The sequence below is a fragment of the Coffea arabica genome, chromosome 5c (assembly GCF_036785885.1).
Source record: "Coffea arabica cultivar ET-39 chromosome 5c, Coffea Arabica ET-39 HiFi, whole genome shotgun sequence".
NCBI lineage: Eukaryota > Viridiplantae > Streptophyta > Magnoliopsida > Gentianales > Rubiaceae > Coffea > Coffea arabica.
In genome coordinates, this window is record NC_092319.1 from 3,748,696 (window position 1) to 3,776,686 (window position 27,991).

General features: G+C 33.5%; 1 protein-coding gene, 1 non-coding gene and 1 pseudogene across 23 annotated transcripts; 2 read left to right on the forward strand and 1 right to left on the reverse strand.

The window, feature by feature from the left end:
• The window catches only part of LOC113689055 (uncharacterized), a 188,844-nt pseudogene that overhangs the window by 108,456 nt on the left and 52,397 nt on the right, over positions 1–27,991 (forward strand).
• On the forward strand, positions 2,223–6,714 carry LOC113690331 (protein EXPORTIN 1A-like). 22 transcript variants are annotated; one of them, XM_072050453.1, is made up of 8 exons: positions 2,223–3,297; positions 4,255–4,398; positions 4,492–4,619; positions 4,788–4,877; positions 4,987–5,065; positions 5,956–6,057; positions 6,213–6,297; positions 6,397–6,714. In XM_072050453.1, exons 3-8 carry the CDS (start codon positions 4,492–4,494, stop codon positions 6,408–6,410), a joined length of 498 nt encoding a protein of 165 aa, XP_071906554.1. In that variant the 5' UTR covers positions 2,223–3,297; positions 4,255–4,398; the 3' UTR covers positions 6,411–6,714. The 22 variants fall into 22 exon arrangements, 17 of the variants coding, with proteins under 17 accessions (XP_071906554.1, XP_071906559.1, XP_071906555.1 ...); XM_072050458.1 differs by having other exon boundaries at positions 4,492–4,604; XM_072050454.1 differs by having other exon boundaries at positions 4,311–4,398.
• LOC113691228 (small nucleolar RNA R71) lies at positions 7,748–7,854 on the reverse strand. Its single transcript, XR_003448637.1, has one exon. It is a non-coding gene; the product is annotated as a small nucleolar RNA R71 (small nucleolar RNA).

Consider the following 27,991-nt stretch of genomic DNA (forward strand, 5'->3'; position numbering starts at 1 on the left):
GTGTGGCGGGAAACCACCGTTGTGACAACTAGAAAACATGTTGTCACTGAAACTCGTCCTACAGTGACAACTTAAAATATCGTCACAATATCGTTGTCAGTTCTAAATTAATGACAACAACTAGTCGTCACTGTCCAAATCATTTATTCCCATCCCACTTTCGCTAATTCTACTATGTCACCCTAATATTTTCAATATGGCCCATATGTTGTAAATAAGTTTTATTAATTCTACCATGGCACCCTAACTTTTACATTTTGACCCCATATACCACCTTAATTTTTTTAATATAGCCCATGTGTTGTAAATAAATTTTATTAATTTTGCTATGACACCCTCACTTTTACATTTTAACCCCATATACCATTTTAATTTTTTGAATATGGCCCATGTGTTGTAAATAAATTTTATTAATTCAACTATGACACCCTAACTTTTATATTTTGACCCCATATACCACCTTAATTTTTTCAATATGACCCATGTGTTGTAAACAAATTTTATTAATTCTACTATGACACCCTAACTTTTATATTTTAACCCGATATACCACCTTAATTTTTTCTATATGGCCCATACGCTGCAAGTAAATTTAATTAATTATATTATGACACTCGAACTTTTACATTTTAGCCCCGTATTTGGTAAACTAATCTCATTAACTCTACCATGATACCTTATCTTTTGCAATTTAGTCTCGTATGTGATAAAGAAAATTTTTATTAATTTTATTATGCCACCCTATGCTTTTAGACTTTAAGTTGTGTTTATCATTAGCAAAATTAGGAATATATTGTAAAAAACAATGTTTACCTATTTTTCAATTATTCCAAACATAGCTCATACCTTGTTATAAAGTTAAAAAATATCATGAATTCTTTATTTAGTTCTCTTGACAACATATGGAAAATTACTGATTAACATAGTGTGAAAATAATGGAACAGAATAATAAAATTTAATATGAAATTAAGTAAAAATCTTGACAATTCCATGACTGGAGTTTGTTATGTATTACAATTTACAATAATCAAATTGTTTATGGTTTATGAATCAGTACATGTATCAAATAGATTTAGTGTTTCATGCATGTATTAATAAACCATTTTGGTTATTTGATCAACTAAACAGATGGTTTGGTCTTGTCAGACCACAAATCGTGCATAATTGATAAAATTATCAAATTGATACAAAAAATATTTGCATTAAAATATCTTTTTTAGAATCATAAACATATTTTTAAAGTGCTTGTTCCTAACTCACTTTCATTATTTCTACTATGCCACCCTAATTTTTTCAATGTGGCTTATATGTGATAAATAAATTTTATTAATCTTATTATGACACCCTAAATTTTACATTTTAGCCCCATATGTAATAAACTGATTCCATTAACTCTATCATGACACCTTATCTTTTACAATTTAGCCTCGTATGTGATAAGCCGATTTCGTTAATTCTATTATGGTGCCCTATCCTTTACACTTTAGTTGATGTTTTTCATTAGCAAAATGAAAAAGATATTGTAATAAAATATATATACATATTTTTAAAATTGTTCCAACCTTAGTTAATAACTTGTACTGAACTTAGCTAAGGTTAAAAAATATCCTGGATTCCCTATCTAATTGTCTTGACAACACATGAAAAATTATTGACTAGCATAGTGTAAAAATAATGGCAAAGAACAATAAAATTCAACATGAAATTAAGTAAAATCTTGACAATAGCATGGTTGGAGTTTATTATTAATTACAATAGTCACATTATTTATGGTTTATAAATCGGTATTTGTACTAAATACATTTAGTGTTTCATGCATGTATTAGCAAACTATTTTGGTTAATTGATCAACTAAACAGATTGTTAGGCCTTGTCAGACCACAATTTCGTACATAATTAATAAAATTATTAAATTAATACCAAAAATATTTGCATTAAAAGATTTTTTTGAATCATAAACATAATAAGACACTAAATATTCCAAAAACACTAAATTAATCCCAGAAACACTAAATTTTCCAAAAATTATCCAAAAACACTAAATTTTCAAAGTTTTAATGTAACAAATAAAGTTCCAAATACAACTTGTGAAGTAAAAAAGCTCAAAATAATAACCTTATTGTTGCAATTTTTTTCGAACAATAATTTGATCAATTAGTCGTACAAAAGAGGATGAAAGTGTTATTTTTTGGTCTTAGCTAAAATGGAAGCGGGAAGCTGAAAATTGAAGAAGTACATGAGGGTGAACAAAAGAAGCAGAAACGACATAGTTTTGGCTTTGTTGTTTGATAAAAACACCCACAACACTTAGCAAAAATTTCAGACAAAATTTTCTTTCCCTCTTCTTGCCAGTTTTGGACACTATCATCTTCTTCTTCTCTCCACTGCCATCTTACTGAAATTATCCAAAAAATCACTTTGAGCCACCATTTTCATCCCTAATTTGAGCTACCCAAAAGATTTGTGTAGATTTTGTGGAGTTGCGGATAGCAAAAATCCCTAGATCGGTGCAGCAAAAATCCCTAATCAGGAGGAGGAGCTGCTGCACAATCGGGTCACCGGAGGCCGCCTAGTGTTACTACTGGTATCTTACGAACGACGGCATCGAGTTCCTGAGGACTTACCTCAATCTTCCCTCTGAAATTGTTCCTGCTACTCTTAAGAAGTCCGTCAAGCCCCTCGGTCGTCCTATGGGTGGACCTCCTGGTGACCGCCCTCGCGGACCACCAAGGTTTGATGGGGATAGGCCCAGATTTGGTGACAGGGAGGGGTATCGTGCTGGTCCCGTGGACCTTCTGATGAGTTTGGTGGTGAGAGCCAGATTGAAAAAATGGGAAGTAGTAAACCAGTATTATATTATTTATATTGCTCCCATGTTATATTAGTAGTAATATTTCCCGTTGACTGCAAAAAAAAAAAAATTGAAAAAAAACAAACATAAAAGAGAAAGAAGATGAAGAGAACGCACAGCAAACCGCAAATCCTATCTGAGATAGAATCCTTCTCATTCAATCAATTTTTTTTTTTTTGCTTTTCCTTTTTCATCTCCCTTAACCTGGCCGTTTGAGCACAGCCGTTTACTTGTACCATTTTAAGCTTTTCTTTTTCTTTTTTTGGGAACAATTTTTTTGTTTCATCCTGTTGGATCTTTCTTTGCAGCTGGTGTACGTTTCTTCTACAAGGGAAGGCCGCCCCCGTTAAGTTTCACTGCAGAGATCTAATTCTCACCCACTTTTTACCTGGGCCAGGGATTTTTTTTTTCCCCTGCGCGAATATTTTGGCTAGACGTCGACTTGGTTTGTATCCTTCTTTCTTTGTAATTCTGCAAGAATTTGCTATCCTCAGATTCATTTACATCTGTTACACGTATATCAGCACTTGAAGTTGGATTACTTATCTCTTATTTATTTATTTTTGGATCTCTTTAACCCGTTTATTGCTATTCGAAATCCTTCAAATTTGGCTATTTTGGACGAAAACTTTTTGTCTTCTCGAAGTTGTAGCTAATCCCTCTTGTTTCCCCCATCCCACCCACGAATTGATGATTTGGGTTGCCAGAAAGCTGAGAACTCAAGGACTGTTTGACAAAATCCGTTTTAGGTTTTTATTAGCAATTGGTGGTGCGAATTGGCATAAAGCTCAGAACTTGAGTGAGTGATAAGACCCTTCTTGAGAGCTGAATTATGTTATTTGCAATTTAGGCTCTCAGATGTTGCAGTTGAAAGTTATGCATGTTGAGATACGTAGTTGATTGAGACTTATCTATAGTTTTGGTTGCTCTAGGTCTTCAAATCAATCTAAGGAATTTCTTAAAAACATGTGGTAGCACATTTTTTCTGGGTTTAATGGATTATACGCTGGTGCTTCTTGTTACTGATAAAAAAAAAAGGATAAGCAGGAGATTGCAAAGTAAGAATTTTTTATTCTTGTCATAAGGCGGAGATAATTTGCTCGTTCTTGGCATCCTAGATTCTCTATGAATTCCTTGCATTTGTATATTGAAGCGCTAATCTATAAATATTGAGTGGTTGATTTCTAGATATCAGATGTGATTTTTTGAATTCTTCAATCTGATTATGAGAATAATCAGATAAGTTTTCTACTAATATGCTTTCTCTTGTGTACTTAGATTATAATTTGCCCTGGTGATCGAGTTGCTTGTAGTCATGTTAATGCAATTATAGGAATGGTATTTTTGGCATGGACTAATGAATGTTCTGCTTTCTTTGGTTTACTTACTTGAATGTATTAAGATCATCACTTCAATGCTGTTAAGATCTTCACTAAAAGAACCACCCAATATCCATAGTTGAGACAAGCTGAACTAGAAGTCTATGGCAACCTTGGTTATAAATGAATGATGGGGCTCAAATCTTTCCTTGTCGAAACTGCTATAGGTATTATGATTTTCTTCTATATTTGTTCAAGGAGTTGACATGTAAAATTTTTTTTAAAAAGGTGTTGACATGTATGATGAATCTTGTTAACAGATGCTGAGGAAGTTAAGTAAACAGCTGAATGGTGAGGATTGGATGTGGAACAACCTAAATACCTTGTGCTGGGCAATAGGATCTATATTAGGATCAATGATGGAGGAACAAGTGTATTGCTTTATGCTGTATATTTTTCCTATTTTTTAGTCTTTCTTCGCTGAGTGACTATTTTCTGGCTTCTTTCTACTCAGAATGAGACCTTGTGTTTGGATAACTTTCAGTTTTGTGGTTCTTTTTCTTTTTCACCATTTTCTTACTTTTATTTTTTTGCATCAACTGTGGCAGGAAAACAGATTTCTTGTGATGGTGATACGTGATTTGTTAAACCTTTGTGAGATTACAAAAGGCAAAGACAACAAAGCAGTTATTGCAAGTAATATAATGTGAGATGTTAAACTGCATTTTCATTCTGATAGAGTAGGTAGCAGTAACTAGGCATTCTTATGTGATAACTTTATCTCAGTTAACTATTTGCAAATGAAATTTATTTAGGCAAATGACCGTGAACTCCAGTTTTCCATGGTTGATGGTGATTTCAAGAAGTTTGAAGGAAAATGGTCTGTCAAATCTGGTAAAAGGTAAATTCTGGTGTAACACATTTTGCATCTCCTTCCTGGTGATTTGTTTCTGAGGATGATTAAAGACTCAAGTATCATTTGGTTCTTAACATTTTTGGCAATCCAAGCTGGTTATCCATCTCAACTATTGCATGAAAATGTAGCCTCTTTAGTTTTGGAGTCTTTATTCAACTAAAATGATATTGTTTACCTTTACATAGCACTGGTAAACATCTTTAGTGCCTAAACTATTGTCTACTGCTTTAATGCCTAAAGGAGTCAGATTTTGTCTACAGCCAAAGTGCATTTCCAAATAATGTTGGACATTTTTAGACTAACTCGATGCATTAAATAGTTATAATATTATTAAAGCAGTGCCTAGTTTTAATTGTACATAGTTTTAATTGCAGCAAATGATGTGAAAATTTACTAACTGGATTTGTCAAACATTTGAGGTTGTAAGGGTATTTTCTTTTTTTCTTTCAGATAGTCTAAGTAATCAATGGTTGAATGTTCTTGCACTTGATTAATTTTGCTGCAGAAACTCTCTACTTTGCAATGATGTCTACTATTTTCTAACATTTTTTAGTTTGACAATGGCAGTAGTAGCATAAAAGAGTACCATTTTTATTCGGCCGAAGTTGGTTGCTAATCGGTAGTTCAAGACTTTGGCACTCATATTACACTTTTTCTAGAGGGAATGGAATGGGCCCTGTTTTCGGCTTCAATTAAATAGAAAAGTGTGCTGTCTTCGAGGTCATAGATGAGAGCTGACAAGATAGAAAATGGAACTAGATTATGAATCAGGATGAGAAACTATTGTTTGTACTTTCAACTTCCTTAGTGGGAGATGTCTGTGATAAAAATCATGGAGCCATGTTTTGAAGCATACTTTTGTCTGCAGGTCGTGCTAACTCCGACACATTTAGCTATTGTGATGGAATATGCTGCTGGCGGAGAGCTCTTTGCAAAAATTTATAGTGCTGGTGGATTCAATGAAGATGAGGTGTAAACACATGCAAAATATATTTTGTTTGCCTTGATCTCATTTTCTTTTGGCATTGATTTTATAGAGAGATACTTCTGGGACTTTCTTATTGTTAAAACGCAGGCTCGCTTTTTCTTCATTCATTTTGTAATTGCTGTCTATTTAATTTCTAGATTGCGGATGTATGGTCCTGTGGTGTGACATTGTACGTGATGTTGGTGGGAGCTTATCATATTGACTTAATTGGATTTTTGTTCAGTATGACTATTCATTCGAATTCAATAGTGTATGCTTGTAATGGCATATTTTTTGACTGAAATCGATTCTAATGCATATGATACTTTTCTTTCAATGCAGTACAATGCTATTAAATGCTCTTGAGGAGATGAAAAAGGTTGGCTTTTGGATATGCTCATGAAGATGACTTCAGTTTGACACAAATTGTTGCTTTAGTCTATGTTTTTGTTTGGAAAGAGTACTTTGTTTTTTTGGATGTGTAATGGCTGTTACTAGTGGAATTGATGTGAATTTAGTACTCTATTGTTTGGATGGATAATGGCTGTTAGTATTTGAACTAACGTGGGCTTTGGAACCCATTTTGGTTAATGTGTGTTGTGATGAATTTAGAGATGTTTATAACCATATATATATATTTGAGGGTTCATTGTACATTAATTACTATCGTTTTTTGCATTAGTCGAGCCACAATTTTCTGCTATGGTTGTTGAAAATGCAATAGAATTGCAGCTCTAGTAGACAAAGTTGTAAGTTCACTAAGTGACGATTATTCTTGTCACTAAATACTAGAAGTGAGAGTGACAAGTTCAAGTCGTCACTGTGCGTGTTCAAATTTGTGACGATTTCTGCTATCTTTTATGACAAAAAAATTTTGGAAACAGTGACAAGAAACTTCGTCATAGAATACTATTCTTTAGTGATGACTTAGTCTTCGTCATTAAATAATAATATTTAGTGACGACTTTGTAGAGGTTGTCACACATACCCATTTGTGACATAGAATTAGTGACAACGAGGTGACAATAGAAAAAGTCGTCACTGTACTCATATAATGACGACTTTCTAATTTTTAGTGATGACTTTCTATTGTCACAAAAGGCCAAATTTCTTGTAGTGATTACTACATAATTTCTTTTATTTTTTTTGTAGTATATGTACCGGGTTTTCTGGGTAGTCGCACCTTTTGATCTGGAAATTGAAAGGACACTATATAGACAAAGATGGCATACACCACAAGAAGAAGAAGAAGAGGTTAGACAACAAATAGAGGGAATCATGATAGAGCTACCTTTTGAAGAAGAAATGATAGAAAACGAAGCAAATAGGCGAGCTCTTATGAATTTTGCTCTACCAGAAACCCAAGGATCTCAAACAAGTGTAGCATGGCCGACTGTAAATGCTAAAAATTTTGAAATTAAACCATCATTAATCCAAATGGTGCAACAATCTCAATTTGGAGATAATGTCGTAGAGGATCCTAACGCATATTTAGCCACATTTTTGGAGATTTGCGACACTATTAAAATGAATGAAGTTAGTGAGGATGTAATAAGGCTAAGATTGTTTCCATTTTCATTAAGGGATAAGACTAAAATTTGACTACATTCTCATGCCCCCTAATACTTTCACCACTTGGGATAATTTGTCTAGAACATTTTTGAATAAGTATTTTTTACCGGGCAAAACGGCTAAGTTTAAAATGGATATTACTAATTTTAGTCAATTGGATGGTGAATTATTATATGAAGTATGGGAAAGTTTTAGAGATTTGTTTCAGAAATATCCATACCATGGACTTCCCGATTCGCTAATCGTACAAAACTTCTATAATGATTTATCCTTTTCTACTAAAATGACCATTGATGCATCTACAGGTGGAGTCTTGATGGCAAAATCACCCCAAAAAACTCAAAGTTTAATTAAAGAAATGGCAGTCAATAATTATCAATGGGCCAATGAAAGAGGTAATCCAAGACACCAAGCAAGTATGATTAAAATGGATACCATAAACATGCTTAGTGCTCAAATGAGTAATATGATGAAGGTGTTAAATAAACAAACTGGATATGATCCAAGTTCTTCTTCTAATGTACAGGTTACTATTTGTTCTTTATGTGGAGGAGAACATGATAATAATAGTGTGTTGATCTTGAACAGGCTTAATTTGTCAATAATTATAGTAGGAATGTTCAAAACAACCTATACTCAAATACATACAATCCGAGTTGGAGAAATCATCCAAAATTTGGGTGAAAAGAGCAAGGCAACTCTCAAAGGCTGACCAATCCGCCTGTATTCCAGTCAAGGCAACCTCAGGCGAATATTAAACCGGATTGGGAGATAGCGGTAGAGAAGTTAGCGAAGGGTACTTCGGAGAGATTTGAATGAATTGAGGGGCGGTTGGAACAATTAACTGGAATGTATAGAAATATGAATATTCAAATTGGTTAAATTGTCAATTCAATCAACAACAGAAACCCTGGAGAATTGTTGAATAAAACTGAAGTCAACTCGAGAGAGCATGTTAATGCTATCACTCTTAAAAGTGGTAAAGTGGTTGAGGGACCTAACTTTGGCAATTCAAGTAGTGAAAAAGATAAGGAGCACGCAATTGAAGGAAAGAGAGAAAGCCAAAATGATCATGTTGTCATTGATATTCATGTACCTCCTCCTAATTTAAATTCTAATGCGATTCCTTTTCCTCACAGGTTGAAGAAAAATGGAAAGGATCGGGAGTTTGACAAGTTTTTCAAAATTTTTAAACAATTACACATTAATATTCTTTTCATTGATGTTATTACACAGATTTCTTCTTATGCTCGTTTCTTGAAAGATATCATGTCAAAGAAGAGAAAAATTATGAATAATGAAATGATAACGTTAACGAAAGAATGTAGTGCATTGATTACGAACAAACTCCCTCATAAATTGAAAGATCCTAGAAGCTTTTCTGTATCTTGCACTAATGGTCAGTTACATTTTTCTAATGTGTGATTTAGGTGCAAGTGTGTCCCTTATGCCGCTATCTGTTGCCCGAAGGTTGGAACTTCAAGAGTTGAAGTTCAATTGTTGGGTAATTTTAGTGCACGTGGCAGGTGACATGATTCAATTGTAGTAGAAACTTTTGAGTTATTGTTGCGGAAATATATGATATAGCCTAAATAAACTGAGCGTGTGTGTTTGTTGGTTATAATTGGTGGCCAGTCTAATGATTAATGCTGTCAATAGGTTAAATCCTAAGAGCGTGTTTAGGACTGCTTAATTGGCTAGGGAAATAACCACAGAGCTTGTTGTGGTTATCGAATCAGAAAGGTTAGGCAGGTTGTCAGAGTTTGTTGACAACCATAACCAGTTTATTTGTAAATGAAAGATTTTATCTCTGCATCTGTGATCAGTGATTCGAACCATTAGTGGAGATTACACCTTTGACTAGAGATTTTCCTTCCGTTAATTTACTTTATATTTATTGTTATTTATTTTATCTGCAATTGTCTTATTTTTAATTTGAGCAATTAAATTGACAGTTCCATGTCAATCCCCTCCCATTTTTATTTAATGTTACATTCATTCAAAATACATTCCCAAGTCCCTGTGGATTCGACCCTGCTCACTGCTATATTCGAATTTTATCTTTCACGTAATTAAGATACTTTGATATATCGGATCAAGCTAGTATTCAAACCCTGCTCCAGTACCATAGTGGACTTAATTCATGACTTAAGAGTAGGAATTTTATTTTTGCTGGTTTGACACCCACCAAATTTTGGCACCGTTGCCGGGGACTTGGTGTCAAAATAAATTTATTTTCTTTGAATTTTATTTTCTTTGTTTATTTTTTATTTTTATTTTTATTGTTACTGGTTTATGCCTAGATCTTCTCGTACAGGTGAACTGCAATATAATCATGAGATAGAGAAGACTGCTCGTGTATTGAGAAAAGCAACAAGAGAACGAGCAGAGGCATCCTCCTCATCTACTGGACATAATTCAGTAGAAGATTTTGTGGATTCATTTAGTGAGACGGAAGAGATAAATAGCACCATGGCTAATGAACGGACATTGAGAGAATTGGCTGCACCAGATTTAAATCAACAGCCTCTATGCATTACTTATCCTACATTAGAGGTTGCATTTGAGTTAAAATCTGGACTATTTCATTTACTTCCTTCTTTTCATGGCTTACCAGGTGAAGATCCCCACAAGCATCTCAAAGAATTCCATGTGGTTTGCTCGACAATGAAACCCCAGGGAGTCACAGAGGAGCAAATTAAATTAAGAGCCTTTCCATTTTCCTTAGCCGATAAAGTTAAGGATTGGCTCTATTATCTGCCCTCTGGGTCAATATCCACATGGACAGAAATGAAAAAGCATTTCCTAGAAAAATTCTTTTCTGTATCCCGAGCTGCAAGCATTAGGAAAGACATCTGTAGAATTCGACAATTCAATGGAGAGACACTACATGAATATTGGGAAAGATTCAAGCAACTATGTACTAGTTGTCCTCATCATCAAATTCCTAACCAACTCCTCATCCAGTATTTTTATGAGGGTCTGTCCCAAACTGACAGAAGAATTATTGATGTTGCCAGTGGGGGCTTCTTAGTGAATAAAACACCCACGGAGGCAAGAAGTTTGATATCGAGTATGGCTGCAAATGCTCAACAATTTGGAGACAGGCAGGATAACACAACTCGTAGAGTCAATGAGGTAAGTAATTCTTAAATAGAGCAAAGATTAGATTGTCTAACTTCTTTGGTTGAAAAGTTAGCTATAGGACAAATGCAGCAATTGAAAACATGTGGAATCTGCTATGGTTCGAGTCATCCAACAGATATGTGCCCTACACTCCAAGATGATTCGACTGAGCAGGCTAATGTAGTTGGATTTCTAGGACCACCTCGGAGGCGATATGATCCCTATGCAAACACCTATAATCCAGGATGGAGGGATCATCCTAATTTTAGTTATGCAGCAAGGCCACCAGGATTTCCACAACAGCCACAATATCAACCTAGACCTCAACTTTCACAACAACAATCTGCTCCTAAATCAGGTATGTCACTTGAGGATATTGTGAAATCTTTGGCTACTAACACTCAACAATTTCGACAGGAGACGAAAACTAGCATTCATAATTTGGAGAATCAAATGAGCCAGTTAGCTTCCACAGTCAATAGATTGGAGTCCTAATTATCTGGAAAGCTACCCTCGCAGACAATTGTCAATCCCAAGCAAAATGCCAGTGCCATCACATTAAGAAATGGCAAAGAGTTGCCTGAGCCGAGCAAGAGAATTTCTGAACAAGCAATCGAGGAAGAGCTCAAAAAAGAGGGGAATGTGTCTCAACCTAGGGCCTTGGAACAACCAGATTTTGGAGAAAAATCAACACAAGTGGTTACACCTCCGCCTCCATTTCCTAGTCGACTGGCAAAGTCCAAAAAGCAAGAGCAAGAACAGGAGATTTTGGACACTTTTCGAAAAGTTGAGGTAAATATCCCTCTTTTAGATGCAATTAAGCAAATTCCTAGATATGCTAAATTTTTGAAGGAGTTATGCACTGGTAAGAAAAAGTTGAAAGGAAATGAGAAAGTGCATATGGGAGAAAATGTCTCAGCAGTTTTGCAAAAAAAATTGCCTCCTAAATGCAAGAACCCGGGTATGTTTACTGTCCCTTGCAAAATAGGCAATATTAAAATTGAAAAAGCTATGTTAGATTTGGGTGCTTCGATAAATGTTATGCCTCGTTCTATTTATAATTTGATGAACGTTGGGCCTTTAAAAGAGACGGGCGTAATAATTCAACTGGCTGATTGATCAAATGCCTATCCTGATGGAGTTTTGGAGGATATTTTGGTGCAAATTGATAATTTGATTTTTGCTGCAGATTTTTATGTGCTTGATATGGAGGATGATAATTCTAATTCATCTCCAATATTGTTAGGGAGACCATTTTTGAAAACTGCTAGAACAAAAATTGATGTTTTCACTGGCACATTGACTATGGAATTTGATGGTGATGTTATTAAATTTAGTATTTATGATGCCATGAAATATCCTGGTGAATCTCATTTAGTTTTTGTTATAGATGTAACTGATTCTTTGGCGCAGCAAAATTTTGAATTTAATAATGACGATGCGTTGAAGGTTGCTATTTCTATTGGTCTCTGTCAGGAAAATTTGCAAAAGATAAAAGGGAAGTTTGTTTTTCCTTTTGAATTGCAGGAAGTTAATTTTGAATTGAATTCTCTTTGTCCAGAATTTTCTAATGTGTCTTACTTGGAATTACCTTTGTCTCATTCACAGCTTTTGCCATCTATTGTGCAAGCCCCGAAGGTGGAATTAAAGCAGTTACCGGATAATTTAAAGTATGCATTCTTGGGAGATGGAGATACACACCTACCAATATTACATTGTAGTTAGCAGATCGGTCAATTACATATCCAATTGGTATTTTAAAAAATGTACTCATAAGTGTAAGACAATATATTATACCTGCAGATTTGATTGTCTTAGATATGGAGGAAGATGTGAAAATGCCAATTATTCTAGGAAGACCATTTTTAGCCATTGCATGAACTATAATTGATGTAGAAAAAGGTAAGCTTATATTTAGGGTTAATGGTGAGGAATTGGAATTTAATTTGATCAATAAAGATGGAAGTATAGAGCCTATTGGTCTTGTTTCTAATATGCCACGTACTGAAAGGGTGAACCAGGAAATGAATAAAGAAGTCAAATCTATAAATTTTCTTGGTACTAATTTTTATGATATAAGAGCAAGAGAAGCAAGGTTAAGGACTGAAGTTGACTTAATAAGTTCACCATTCCATGAAAGAATAGGTGAAAAGTTGAGCCAACTCGAAAAGGGCGAGCAAATTCTACTTCAAGGTGCAGTTGAACCTTTATATGAAAAGTCTAATACTCCTCCTTGGCATTTGAGAAAGTTGGATGATGAAGATAAATGCATGGCTCATCACACAATGGAATGGCTCGAGAGTTTTGACCCGTGGGGAGAAAATGACTTCCCAATGTCCTAAAAAAAGCAAAATCTTTTGAGTTGAACCAACGACTATAAATAAAAGCGCTAATTGGAAGGCAACCTAATGTTTATGTTACATATGTTAATTTAGTATGATTTTGTATTTAAAACATGTAGTTAAGTTAATTTGTTGTTTTTGTATTATAGGTTCAGCCGAAGAAAGCAAAGGTGACCATTTGAGGTGGAAAAGGTGAAGTTTGATCGAGAAATTCAACCCTTCGATTTGCATTAAAGGTGTTCTTGATCCATTAAAAGGGATAAAATGAGTGTTTCGATCATTTTACATGTGCATGCGAAGATAAATTTGGCAAAAGAATGATCTAGACTACATTGGAAGTATTTGGGGTTGAATGCATAATTTTGGAAACTTGACATTTCTGCAAAAATTGCAGAATAATATGCACGAATCAGAAAAATGTGACTATATGTTGTGTATGCCATTAACCGCGTATTCGTTTCTGCGCGTTTCTTGCATAAAATGTGACTTGAAATATGTGGCTCAAAGTCGCGTTTTCTCTAAAGTCGCTTATTCATGTCTGTAAAATCATACAAGAAAATGCGACTACAATACGCAACATGTAGTCGCATATTGACGAAGTCATGTTTTCAATCCTACAACAATTGTGAAGAAAACGCGATTAGGAAAATGCGACATGTAGTCGCGTATTGTGTAGTTGTGTTTTCTTCCATCGTTTTAAACCCTATACGCTTTTATTCTTCTTCTTCTTCCCACAGTCACGTTTTCCTCAAGTCACACACACACACACCAATTCACAAATCTTCACTTTTACTTCATTTTCTTGCTAGAAAATATCAACCTAACACCTTTTGATCATCTTATAGCCTTTCTAACCAATTGAAATTCAAGAAAAATAACTAAAAATCGATTTTTAAGAGATTTGGGGTTAGGGTTCTTAATTTGCAATTTCTTCAATTGGAAGTCAATTGGAGTGAATTTTATAGGGCTTTTTGCATAGTCGTCATCTCCAAATATCCTTCTATGTGATTGAGGTATATTTCTTCATCAATTCTTTGAATTTTAGATGTTGATATTTTTCAATTTCCTAAATTTTTTGACATCTTCTAATTTCGAATTTTTTATGAATATTATGGATGTTTTTAGTTTCCAATATGTTTATTATGATTGTCTACGCATGTTTACATGTTAAATTATAACAATTGATGGATTATTAATTGTTTAAATTTGTAAATTGCTATATTTGAAAAAAATTGAAAAAGTTGCTTAGATTGTTATTGAACCCTTGTTGATGGATGATTATGGTTACAAATGGTTGAGTGATGATGTTTTGGCATGTGCATTGTGTATAGGGAGTAATTTTAATGAATTTTGTGAATTATTAGGATAATTTTTGCTTAACCATGTTTATTGCTAGTTGTGCATTATTATCGTTAATTAACGATTGCTATAATCATGATTAGTACTAATTTTGTTAATTGGGGCATATCTGTTACCTATTTTAATAAATTGGTGATTTTGACAATTTTCGGCACTTGCCTAGGGTACATCTTATATGTCATAATTGTGATTTTTGATGTCTATTTATTTAATTTCTTATGACATAGGGATATGTATGTGTGGTTGTTTGAGCCAATTGTGGTTATTTACGGTTATTTGAGCCAATATATGTTAGTACATGTGGATAATTGAATCTCTTTTCTTAAGATACTATTGCACGGGGGAAGCAAGTTGTCTATTCGTCTTTTAGTAGTGACGAAATGGAGGTGAGTGAGGATATTGAAGAGCGCGAAGAAGAGAGATCTCCTTCTCCTCAACCGATGAGGAGACAACAAGGGGAGGGCACCTCTCGGAGTGCCCATATTGCCGTCTTTGATAGTGCCAAGTTCACAAGTCTTAGGAATCAAGAATGGCACGAAGCGCATGCTAATTTCGAGTTTCTCTTCGAAATGCATGTAAGTCCGGAAATCGAAGTGGTCTATTATATTAAAGAAGCATTTAACCAACTTGGTTGGATGCCTATTCTCACACTGTTGACTCAATATTATCCGAACTTGGTGCGCGAGTTTTATGCCAACATTGAAAACAAGGCACGTCACAGTGGCAAGTTATTGGAGTCATGGGTGCGAGGACGACACATTGTTTTATCACGGGAATGCCTAGTTGCTATTTTTGGATGTAGCAACCAAGGTCGAGCGATCGATCTGGAGAAGGGTTTCATCACACCAAATAGGCAGTGGAATCCATCGCATGCCATGAATAGATTTGGTATTGAGTACCAACCTTTTCGGTCTTTAAGGAAAAAGACAATGGTAGCCAGTGTCCTTGAATCTCGCCATTGTCTCATCATTTATATAATGACGTACAATGTCATACCCAAAAAGACTGGTCATAGGGAGGTCCGAAAGAGTGATATCTATTTTCTTGATTATATGTTTCATAATCAAGAGTTCTTCTACGCCCGAATTCCATTGCCGAACATCATCATTAGCTATATAAGATCTACGGCGAGGCGGCGGACCACTTCATTCAAGTTAGCATTTCCTCGTCTTCTTTCTTTGGCGTTCGAGCAACAAGATGTTAACTTGCAATGTACAACCCACGAATTTGTCACGCCGACAAACGAGTTATTAGTTTCTTCATTTCGGCGTATGAGTATTGGCAAGGAGAACATCCCTCAACCTACTCGAGAAAGGAAACAAAAGGCACATCATGACTAGGATGAAGCCGAACTTTCTACTGCTCCACCTCTTTCTCCACCACAATAATCAAATTGGCAACGGTTTTTTACTCGCTTGGACGATATCGAATATCGGTTGGGATGGATGGACACTCGTTTGGAGTGGACTGAGTATTATCTAGGCATTTCTCCACCTCATGACGGCAATGATGAAGAAGAAGACGATGATTGAAACTTCACCTTTGGATGGATATCGAATTTGCAACGGTTTTTTACTTGCTTGGACGATCTCGAATATCGGTTGGGATGGATGGACACTCGTTTGGAGTGGACTGAGTATTATCTAGGCATTTCTCCACCTCATGAAGGCAATGATGAAGAAGAAGATGATGATTGAAACTGCACCTTTGGATGGCTCTTCTTTGTGTTTCCTAATTTTATTTATTTTTAATCTTTTGTTTGTAAGATGTTTAACTTGCACTTTTTCTTTTATATTTTATCTTTTGGACAGTGTTAGTAGATGTTATGTCTTGTGGCAAAAGTTTATGATTCATGGTTAATTTCGATCTCAGCCATCGCATTGAGCAGTACTTCTTTCTATCTTTTGTTGCTTTCCTTTCTCCACACATTGAGGACAATGTGTATTTTAAATGTGAGAAAGGAAATGTGTGGTAATTGTAGTATTTTTGTGTTTATTACTTGGACTTGATGATTCAAATATAAATTGCACTTGAATGTTGTTAGTTTTGTTCAGTTTTAAGGGGAAACTCTATCAAAATTTTTCTAAAATCTTGTCCAAATTTGCAAAATTACCCAAAAAAATGTCAATTTTTTCGATTTTATCCAAAGGGTAACAAGTACCATACCATTAGTAACTCAAATTCTCTTACTTTTGATGTAAATATATGTGACTTGATAATTTCCTTTCTCAATTGACTTGGAAATGGCTATTATGTGATTGTAATTTTTCCATTTATAGGAAAGCATATCTAGTAAAGTGGAGAAAATTATGCCTATATTTTGCATGTTTGATGAAATTTCTTCTCTTTACTTGATTTTGTAAGTTTAGTGATAAATATGGTCAATAAATGTAATACTCTTCTCATGATTATGCTTTTGAGGGAATGTTAATTATCTTTACTATGGAAAAAAGGAAAAAAAGAGGGAAAAGTCAAAAAAGAGAAAAAAAGAATAGAATAAGAGTTATTCTACTTCAATGGTTCTTGTACTTAGTAATCGGGAAATTTCATCTAAAAATGTCAACTTATGCGTAAAACGGCACTTGAATTAAGAGTATGCAAAATAACTTGAGTATGTGAAGTATTGAGTAACCCGCAATCTTTATCTAAAAATATCAATTTTTGCGTCAAAAAGCACTTTCATAACTTAAGTCATATTTAACTAAGTGATATGAATAAACCCCTCTTGAAGTGGAATAAGAAGATGATCATGGGTTTAGGAAGCATTTTATTGACCATATGAGTTGCTTGTTTGTGAAATGAAATAAGGATAAGAAATTGACTTGAACAAGTTAAAATTATGGTATAATTGACTCTCCTTTACTCGATATACGAGTACTTGAGGTTAATTGAATGATTACATAATAGTTATTTATCTCGTTTTGAGAAAATGAAGTTTGACTTGAGCACATCTATTTATTTTCAAAGTTTTGGATCATTGTTGGTTTATATTTCTAATTGCTTGAGGACAAGCAATGGTTCAAGTGTGGAGGAATTTGATAAGTGTATTTTTATGTGTTTTTAGTGTGTTTTTTTAGTTAGTTTTTGGTATGTTTTAACGAGTTTTATAGCTAATTAGTTAGGGTTTTAGTAAAAATATGTATTTTATGGTTTAAGTAGCAAAAGTTGCATTTCTATGGATTTTAATGGTAAAAATTTCATGTTTTTATAGGTTTTATGATTCAAGCATCAAATGGCATGAATGAGAAGACAATTGGATGATTATTGATGATTTGAAGGGGTTAAAAGAAGACATGAAGTGCAAAACATTCAAAGGAAGAAATACAAGTAAAGGCAGCTTTGACACCTTATCATATTTCGGCAATGTCTCGAGTTACATGCTTTGGATTGAGGAAATTCTTATACCATTTTGAAACTAATAGATAGATCTACATTTGGTATGAAACATCAAAATCCAGTTCAATTGTTTTCATTGTCAAAAAAGTCGAAATACAGAAGCTCATTTGCACGGTCGAGAATTGAAATAGGGGATTGACTAGTCAAGGGTATTTTGGTTATTTTACAATGCACAGAGCTCAAAATTGGATGATTCTTAAAGCATTGGAAAGCTAACTCAAAGAACTATAACTTTCATGTTTTGTACAAGATCTGGTTTGGCCTTCATCATGGAGAAAATAATAGTTGAAATGAAGCTAAATACACATAAGTGAATACGCGACACTTGAAAACGCGACATATAGTCGCATATTTCTTAGTCGTATATTGTAACCTGATTTTTACAACTTACTCAGCCACGTGCTCTATTTTCACATTACTTTCCAGCTATATTCCAGACAAGAATTTTGGCTGCATATGCTTCAGACTCCAAAAGGAAGAGAAAATGAGCTTTATGTCTTGTCAAAAAATCACTTTTTGACTCTCTTAACAATTAGAGATGTTAGAATCTTTAGAAAATAAAGAGTAGAGGACATCATAGAGGAGATTATCAGATTTTATCATTAGAACTTAGTAGTGAATCTTGTCTTGTTCTCTCTAGCTAGAACTTTTGTGAGAACAGTTGGAGACTTCATTGTACACTTATTTTGTTGAAGAAATTGAAGATCATTGGGAGCTTCTTCGTTATTTTGGCTAAGCTTTCTTTATCTATCTTTTACTTGTGATTCAGTATGTATTCATGCAATGAAGTCATGTTTTTTCGTATTATATTTTATATGAGTAGCTAAATTTCTAGATATAATAAGTAGATGAAACTTATGGCTACTTGATATGAAGTGAATATGATTTACTTTTATTACATCTTGTATTAAATTGTTTATTTGTCCATGCTTATCACTTGTTATTGCTTAATCACTTGATATGAAGTGAATATGATTTACACTTGTTACATCTTATATTAAATTGTTTATTTGCATATACTTATCACTTGTTATTACTTGATCACCAATAACAAGCTTATAGTTGTTATTATTCAATGACAGTTGGATATAATGATGAAACAACATAAATAGAGCTTAAGTAGTAGACTCATGAGAATAGAGATACACTTAAGTGGATTAAACTTGCATTTCATGAAGTAAATAAGAGTAGACTTAGTTGTTCTCCATGGAAATAGGGAAAACTAGTCTAGGCTAGGCCATTTCATCATGCCAATGAGATTTAGTAATATTGGAGATGAATCTCTAGTTAAACAAGGGTTGTAACAAGCAATAAATCTATTTATTTGTATCTTTGATGCCATAAATGGAATATATATCCCTAGACTCAAGTATTTAGTGAATTTTCTCCATTGTTACCTTGCAAATATCTAGTTAGGACTAGTTAGATAGTAATAATTATAACTTCTCTTGCTTAAGTTGATTATTAGTCTAAATAATAGAGTAAGTAAGGTCTTAGTACTTGCAAAATTGCTCCCTGTGGGGTCGACCCGATATATACCCTAAACTACTAGTTTGACCTCTATGCTTGCAGTAAAACAGGTATAATTCGGAATTAAACTTGTACTTATATAAAAAATCCATCAGAATGAAGTTTGAATTTCAAGAGACAAGCATGAATGATTCATATATAACCGCTCTTGAGGATTGTGTTAAAAGTGTAAATTCTAAAGTTATTATAACCCAAAACAGGGAAGCGGATGTTCCTTTGGTGAGCACTCAAGTGATGCACATTCAAGATAATGTCTATGAATCATTTGAGTTAGGCAAGCCTTTTCCACCTCTCATATTATTAGAACAAGTGGCTTTTGATATCAAATCACCATTTATTGATTCACCATGTCCTCTAATAGTGGATTATTCATTGACAAGCCCTTCTTATAAAATGAGGTTATATAGTTAAACCAACGACTATAAATAAAAATGCTAATTAGGAGGTAACCTAGTGTTTTGGCAATTTATGTTAATTTGGTATGATTTTATATTTAAATTATGTGTTTAAATTGATTTGTTATTTTTCTTTTGAAGGTTTGGGAAATAGAAACTAAGATGACTAAATAAGGTGAAAAAAGTGAAATTCGATCAAGAAACTTCACCTCTTGATTTGAGTAATTGTTGTTTTTATTATTAAAGAAAGGTAGAATGCATATTTTGATTAATTTACATATGCATGCATTGATTATCTTGACAAAAAAAGTGATCTAGAATACAATTTTGAACAATTGGGGTAAAGAGTGCAATTTTTATAAAGTTCATAAATTTCTGTAGAAAATTACTTAGAGCTGTAAACGAACCGAATCGAACCGAGTATCTCATGTTTGAGTTCTGTTCGTTAAGCAGTTCGAACAATGTTCATGTTCGTTCATTAATTTTCGAACTCCAAACTTGTGTTCGTGTTCGGTTCGTTAAGTAAAATTCGTGTTCGAGTTCGAGTTCGTGTTCGGCTAGTTTAACATAAACGAGCCGTTCACGAACATGTTCGAAATGCTCGAATCCAAATTATTTTATGCTTTAAATATGCCATGCAAATTATTAATCATTCTTAAAAATAATTAAAGCACTAAGTGACTAAATTCTATTATTCATTAACTATATAACTAACATTAACATAAAAACAACAAATAAAACAAAGAAATTTGCCCTCCAAATATAAAAGTCCAGCCATAAAATTAACCCTAAAATTTGTCAAATGATAATTATGTCTATGTTCACGAACGTTCGTTAAAACTCGCGAACATACTCGTGTTCGCAACTGTGTTTTCAAACTCGGACCGGACCGGCAATTCCGACCGGTTGAACCGGGAACCGGTCGAGTGTCCGGTCCGAGTTGATCATCAAAACCCGGTCAACTCCAGTCAAAACCCGGGTTTGACCGGTACAGAACCGGAAAAACCGGTCCAACAGGAGATTTTGTAAAAAAAGTTCAAACTTTTTTAATATTATGTTTTGGCCCCCTAAATTGTGAAAACTTATTAATATACCTCAAATATTTCATACTTTATAAATATTGTCCTAAAATTTGATGTTATTTTTCAATTAAATCCATAATTTTAATTCTAAACTTGTTAATGTTTATTAAATAATATAAATTGTTACTTGATTATTCTAATTTCTTTGTATTTTCTTGTTAAATATATTTGAAACATCAAATATATATGAATATACCTTTATTAATATCAATATGTTATTGAATATTTTATATACAATAATTTAATTTTTAAATAATTTTTATTTATGACGTCATCCGGTTCGACCCCTATTGACCCCCGGTCGAACCCATTGACCCCTGACCTCTGACCTCGGCCGAGTCGATATCCGGTCCGGTTCTGAAAACATTGGTTCGCAAATGTTCGTTTAGCATGCTCGCAAACGTTCGTTAAAACTCGCGAACATGCTCGTGTTCGCTCGATTATTAATCGAACAAAAAAATTCGTTCGAACTCTGTTCGTTTAAAATTTCGAACGAGCCTTTCACGAACACGAACGAGCCGAAACAAACTGAGCTAACGAGCAGCTCGGTTCGTTTAACAGCTCTAAAATTACTGCAAGAAAACGTAGGCTTAATAAAACGTGGCTTCAACCCATGTTTTCAGAGGTCTCATTTTCCTTTCTACAACAATTACACTGAAAAAACAAGGTCCAAAACGCGACCTTAGGTCCCGTTTTCTCAGCCCGCAGAAAATGTGACCTAGAAAACTCAGGCTCAAGGCCATGATTTCTGCTCATATTTTTTGGCATGGTTTTAAAAAGAAACAAAACGCGGGCTTGTTCCCTTCTTCTTCTTTTCTTTCACCTCATGTATTTTCTCACACTCACACACTTTCATGAAATCTCACTTTTCCTCAATTTCTTTGCAAGAAATCATCAACCAAACATCATTTGACCTCATAGAACCTTTTTAATCGATTGAAATCCAAGAAAAATACCTCAAAAATCGGTTTTAAAGAGGATTAAGGTTAGGGTTCTTCATTTCTAAATCCATCAATTGGAGGTCAATTGGGATGATTTTCATAGAGTTTTTTACATCATTTACATCACCAAACATCACTCTACCAATTTGAGACAAATTTCTTGAACTTAACTTGATATTTTAAAATTCACCATTTGCATATTTTTTAAGTTTATTGACACACTTTGAACGGTGAATTTGTGATGATATTTGTTGATTCATTTAGGTTCTATTATAACATTTTTAAGCGTGTTTAGATGATCAAATGTGGAAATGTGATGATCTATACAATGTTTAATTTTATGCATATTCTTATTTTATGGTCAATGTGGTACTTGGCCTTGGAATGCTATTAAGTATAATTGAATAGTTCAAATTGTTAAAATGTTACTTGTTTATGATGTTTGCATATATACATTCATTATATAATGAATTTTAGCAAATTTGAATTTGTAAGCTTTAGAGAATGGCTAGTTTATCTAATTAAAGGAAAATGATGCATTTAAATGGAAATTTATTGCTTAGTCTTCATATAAAGCATGATTGGATGAAGAATTTTGAATATGTGAAGGACAAAATGCGTGAAGTGAAGTATTTCATTGTAGCTTGAGTAGTTTCTTGTGTATTTTATATGGGTATAACAACAAAATAGAGGCATAGAGTTATGAATTACAGTTATGTATTGCCATTTTATATTTATTAATGCCTTTGTTATCACTTTTGTTTCTCATTTTCAATTCTTAGGTTTCTATTACTAATGGTTACAAATGAAACTCATGAGGTTTCCTTTTTGTAGAATTGCAGCAAATGGATCATACACTTTATGACATTTTTTGAAAATTCATATTTGCACACTTCAATCACATCAATAGGAGAGTATTCCTTTCTTCATCTTGGTTTTCCGTTTTATACATTGAAAACAATATGCATATTAAGTATGGGGGAGATGGAAGAATTGAGATTATATGTACAGTATGTAATTGATTTGTTGGTTGAAAATATGGGACTTATGCTTGGAAATGTTATTGTGCTAAGAAATTTTTCAAATTTGGGTTTGTTGGCGCGGAGTTTCATCCATTTATAAAGGGAAACTCTGCCAAATTTTTTTTTGAAAATCTTGTTCAAAATTGTAAAATTACCCCAAAAGGTTTCAAATTATTTCAATATTATCTAAAGACAACAAGTTCCATGCCATTGGTAACTCAAATTTCTTTTACTTTTGAGATAAATGTGTGTGGTTTGAAAATTTCTTTTCTCATTTAACTTGAAGATGACTATTATGTGATTATAATTTATGTATTTATAGAAAAGCATACCATGTAAAGTGGAGAAAATTATGCCTAAATTTTACAATTTTGATGAAATTTCTTCTTTTTACTTGATTTTACATAGTGAAGTGATAAATATAGTCAATAAGTACAATACTCTTCTCATATTATTCTTTCGAGAGTAGTTAAATGATAAATATGGTCAATAAGTGCAATACTCTTCTTTCTTTCGAGGGAATGATATTAGTTTTATCTTGTTTATTGAAACACAAAAAGAGAATAAAATTTGTTCTACTCTAATGGTTCTTTTATTTAGTAATTGGGAGTTTTCATTTACAAATGTCGATTTTTGCATAAAACGATACTAAAATTAATAGTATGTAAGGCAACTTGAGAATGTGAAGTGTTGATTAACCGGCGATGTTCATCTAAAAATATCAATATTCAAACCAAAAGGCACTTTCACAACTTGAATAGATATTTAGCTATGTTATATGAATATAATCCCTCTCTGAACTTGAGAAATGAGGTGATCATGGGTTTAGAAAGTATTTTTATTGACTTTAGGAAGTATATGCTTGTGAAATTGGAAAAGGAAGAGAAATTGAATTGAACTAGTTAAAATTGTGATTATATTCTCTTTCACTTGATATTATGAGTACTTGAACTTAATTGAATGATTGCATAATGGTTATTTACCTTATTTTGAGAAAATAAAATTGAATTTTGCACATATGTTTAATTTCAAATATTGGATTGTAATTCTTAATTGCTTGAGGACAAGTAATAGTTTAAGTGTAAGGAAATTTGATAAATGCATATTTTATGTGTTTTTAGTGTGTTTTATTATTTAGTTTTGGTATGTCTTATTTACTTTTATAGTTAAAGTTTCTAGTGAAATTATGCATTTTATGGTTTAAGTGTCAAAAATTGCATTTCTATAGATTTTAATGGTGAAATTTTCATATTTTTATAAGTTTAATAATTCAATCATCAAAAGGAGTTCAAAAACCATTAGTAATTGACATTCTTTCTGTGGGTTCAACTCTTAATACCCGATACTCAATCACGACTTGTATACCTGCGAAAAATCGCGTGTGGGGTATTTAGGATTTTATAAGTGTAAAATTTGGTCGTGGAATTAGCTTAATTATTATATAGATACCCAGCGCTCGTCAAAGGACAAGGGAAGGAGAGTTGTTCTTGTGGTCAAATTAAATCATCGTTGATGACATTCCCCGTTTTCAGGCCAATACTAGAGAGATTGCCTTTCAGTTGGATGAGAGTTTGAAGGATCTCTGTTTTTCAGGAAGAGTAGTGGAAGCTGTTGGGATATTATGCCACACAGGGGTTCAGGTAGAATCAGAAATTCTCTTCTTTTGCAAGACTGTATCTTCAGGAAAGATTAGAGTTTGGGGGAAAAAATCCACTGGCAAATGATAATCATTGGATGTTTTCCAAATGAATATCTAAATATTAAATTGTTGATTTTATATGCAAAGGCAGGAGATCTTAATCTAGACCATATTCTTTTTGGTAAGTTACAAATCAAAAGCTTGGTCTCATGGAATTCGATGATTGCAGGCTATGTGCAGAAAGGTTAGGAAGAGGTGGGCTCAAGCATGTTCCATAAGATGAGAAAAAACAGTTTGATGCCAGACCACTATACCTTTGCATCAGTCTTTAGGGCTTGTGCTTCTTTACGAATACTAGAACAGGGCAGGCAAGCCCATGCTCTGTGGATCAAGTGCCAAATTGGTGAAAACCTTGTAGTTAATAGTGCTCTCATGGATATGTATTTCAAGTGCAGTAGTCTCTCTGAAGAGCATCTTGTATTTGAGAAGTTCTTAGATAGAAATGTTGTTTCATGGTCTACTTGATATCTGGATATGGACAACATGGATTTGGCGGATGCTTTCGCTTTCTTATGGATTCGGGTATTATTTAAACATGTTGAAATTTGATTTTCTGATGGTTTGAAGTTTCATCCTTTGCTGACCTCCCCTCTTTTGTTGTTCAGGAGAAGTTTTGGGTCTGTGATTCAAGTTATACCCCTTGCGGACTCTGTAACCAAGTTAAATGCTCGGTGTGAGCTCTGTGGTAGACAAGCTTTCTTTACATTGAGAAAGACAAGAGGAGACTGAAACAGAACTAATCGGTGGGGCTGAAGTGTACATGCCCGTGTGTCGAAAACATTATGTGAGAGGACAAATGGTCAAAGAAGCTGCAAAGACAGTGTTAGAATCTCAAAAGGGTTCAATGTGATGCAGTTGTATAGTTGTGTATGATGAAGCATTGAATCTGGCTTCTCATATCTCAGGCCATAAAGCTGGCACTTGCGTGTGGTGTCTAATTGCAGAATTGATATACCCTTGTCTGAGTATGTCAAAGTTCAGTGGTCTTACAAAGCAATAGCTAGATTTAAATAGGTGATTTTTGCTCCTCAGATGTCTCTATTTTTATAAGGGCATGTACCTTGTCTAAGTTACTAATGAATTGTATTAATGCATGATTTTACCTTTTCTTTTTGTGTGCTGTGAATGTTGAAATCCGGAAATGAGGCTTCTTGTGTTGGATAATAATCAAAGACTTGGATTCATTTTTCTCAAGTTACTTAAAAAAGAAATGCTCATTTAATAGTGACTACATATTTTATTTCTGAATTTAATGGTTAAGACTTCAAAGACCAAAAAAACTTTATATATAAACGCGCACACACACATTAAGGTATCCAAATTATTCATATATACAAGTACTCACATCTATAAAGTTATTCACCTAGTATGATAGAATTAAAAACTTAAGAGCCCTACTCGAATTTATTGTCAATTGTCAAGAATAATATGGTTAAAAACTGAAAATGAAAAATGATATAACAATACCAAATACGACTTCCAAGAAGAAATTCACTGCAATTGATATTGAACTCCGAATGATACCTGAGCAGTAAAGCACTCGATGCTAAATGACACGAAGACAACGTTAATTAGTTTAGGAATTAACTTAACGTGACAATAAGAACCAAGGGAGGTTTTAAATATTCAATTTGTATGAAGTAGAACCACATGAAACGAAGAACACTCAAATATGATGCTTCCACACTAACTCTAGAAATGATTTGCCACATTATGACAATGAAACGTTAAATCATTTACTCCCTATACAAAAAACATTTTCTTCTATTTCTGTGAGGCTCCTATCCCACGTCAGAAGTGTAAAAAAGAAAAGAATGGTTTAATAACTTGGACCCATAACCAACTTTTCGTTACTTTTTCGATGGTCAAGGTACGAGCGTTAATTATTTTTCTAACCAATAATTAACCCTAACTACGATTGTAGGATTTAATTCTTCGATTTTATTAAGAATTAGAAAAGCCCAATCCTAATCAACAAACACGCTACGAGGGTTTGTTTAAGTTAGATCATACATTTCCCTAATATGGGACCAATCACGCTAGTCACCATTGGTATTAATAGATTAAACAATTATGGATTCAATCAATTAATCTGACAATAGATTATTAGGTTAATTCAAATATCGAGTTCTTGACATTTCAAATAACAAAACAATCATAAGAAATTAAATCAGAAAACGTATGAATACCAATTCATAAAAATAATATATAAAATTAATTCGATCCCATAGATGTTTGGAATCACGCCTTCAAGTTGGCCTTCGACTAGAAGAGAAACTTAGTTGCACATTGCTTCCAAAGCCAGCCGCATCAGTCTTTGATAAGAGAATTACTAGGGAAAACAAAAGTCTGAAGAGGGAGATCCCTGCAGCTCCCCTCCAAGTATTCATCATGCGGGATCCGGCTTCCTTTCCTTTTTCGTTTCCTATCAAAGTCCTAATAGTTCGGCCGTTCATTGGCCAACCAAAAATAGAATTCTGATTGCAAAAGGAAACTTCTCCAACTAATACTAATTATTCTCTAATAAAATATCTAAGAAAAATAGTAATTTCCTAATCTTCCTCTAAAGATGTCTATATTTGACTCTAATTAGGAGATCTTCGTGCGCGATAAATTCCCGAATCTTTTGGATTTGAATGTAGGTCCCGAATGTGCGACCATCAAATTAGCTGAAAATTGCCCATTTTAATCATGTTTTAGTTATTTTCCTACAATTAGCATCATTAACCAAATATAAGTAGAATCTATCAATTAATACAATATTTGGCTAAAATAAAAGGGAAAATAATCATAAATTGAATGACAATTTCACACCCTATCATTGACTTATGGAAGCTTGGTTGCAAAGTTCACAAGCTTTGTTTGTATTTTTTTTTTAAATTAGCTGATTTTGTGAGAAATTTCACTTTTGCCCAGTCCACGCCTCCACCTTTCAGTTTGCTAAGGATTGAATGGAATGGAGTATAAACTCAGTGCCTAAAGCCTTTTGGAAAGACTGAGATTAATGCCCAAAAAATTATATTGCCTTGAAATGAATCTTAACCATTGGATCAAAACTAGAGTTATCTATTTAAATAATGGAAACATAGCTCTCCAAGTCTCCAACAAAATAAGGATTGTTATTAGTGCATTACAAAGATAAAACACATTAAATTTATATTTTTGTTTTTTTCAAATTTATTTAGTGATAATATTTTTTGTATCTATCTTCCTTGTCAGTTTGGTCAAGATGGAGGAAGGGATAACTTTAGCTCTCCTTTCAACTATTGGTGACTGTTTTTAGTGGGTTTTATCTGGTCTCGTGTGATCTTTCTCTATTACGCAGGCCTTTTATGTATCCTTTCACAAATTTTGTTGTAGTACTTGTACCATTTTGATGCAGCCAAATTGATTTTTGCAACTATGTCAGAACGATTCATGTATCTTTTCATAGATTTTGTCGTAGTACTCGTATCATTTTGATATAGCAAAGT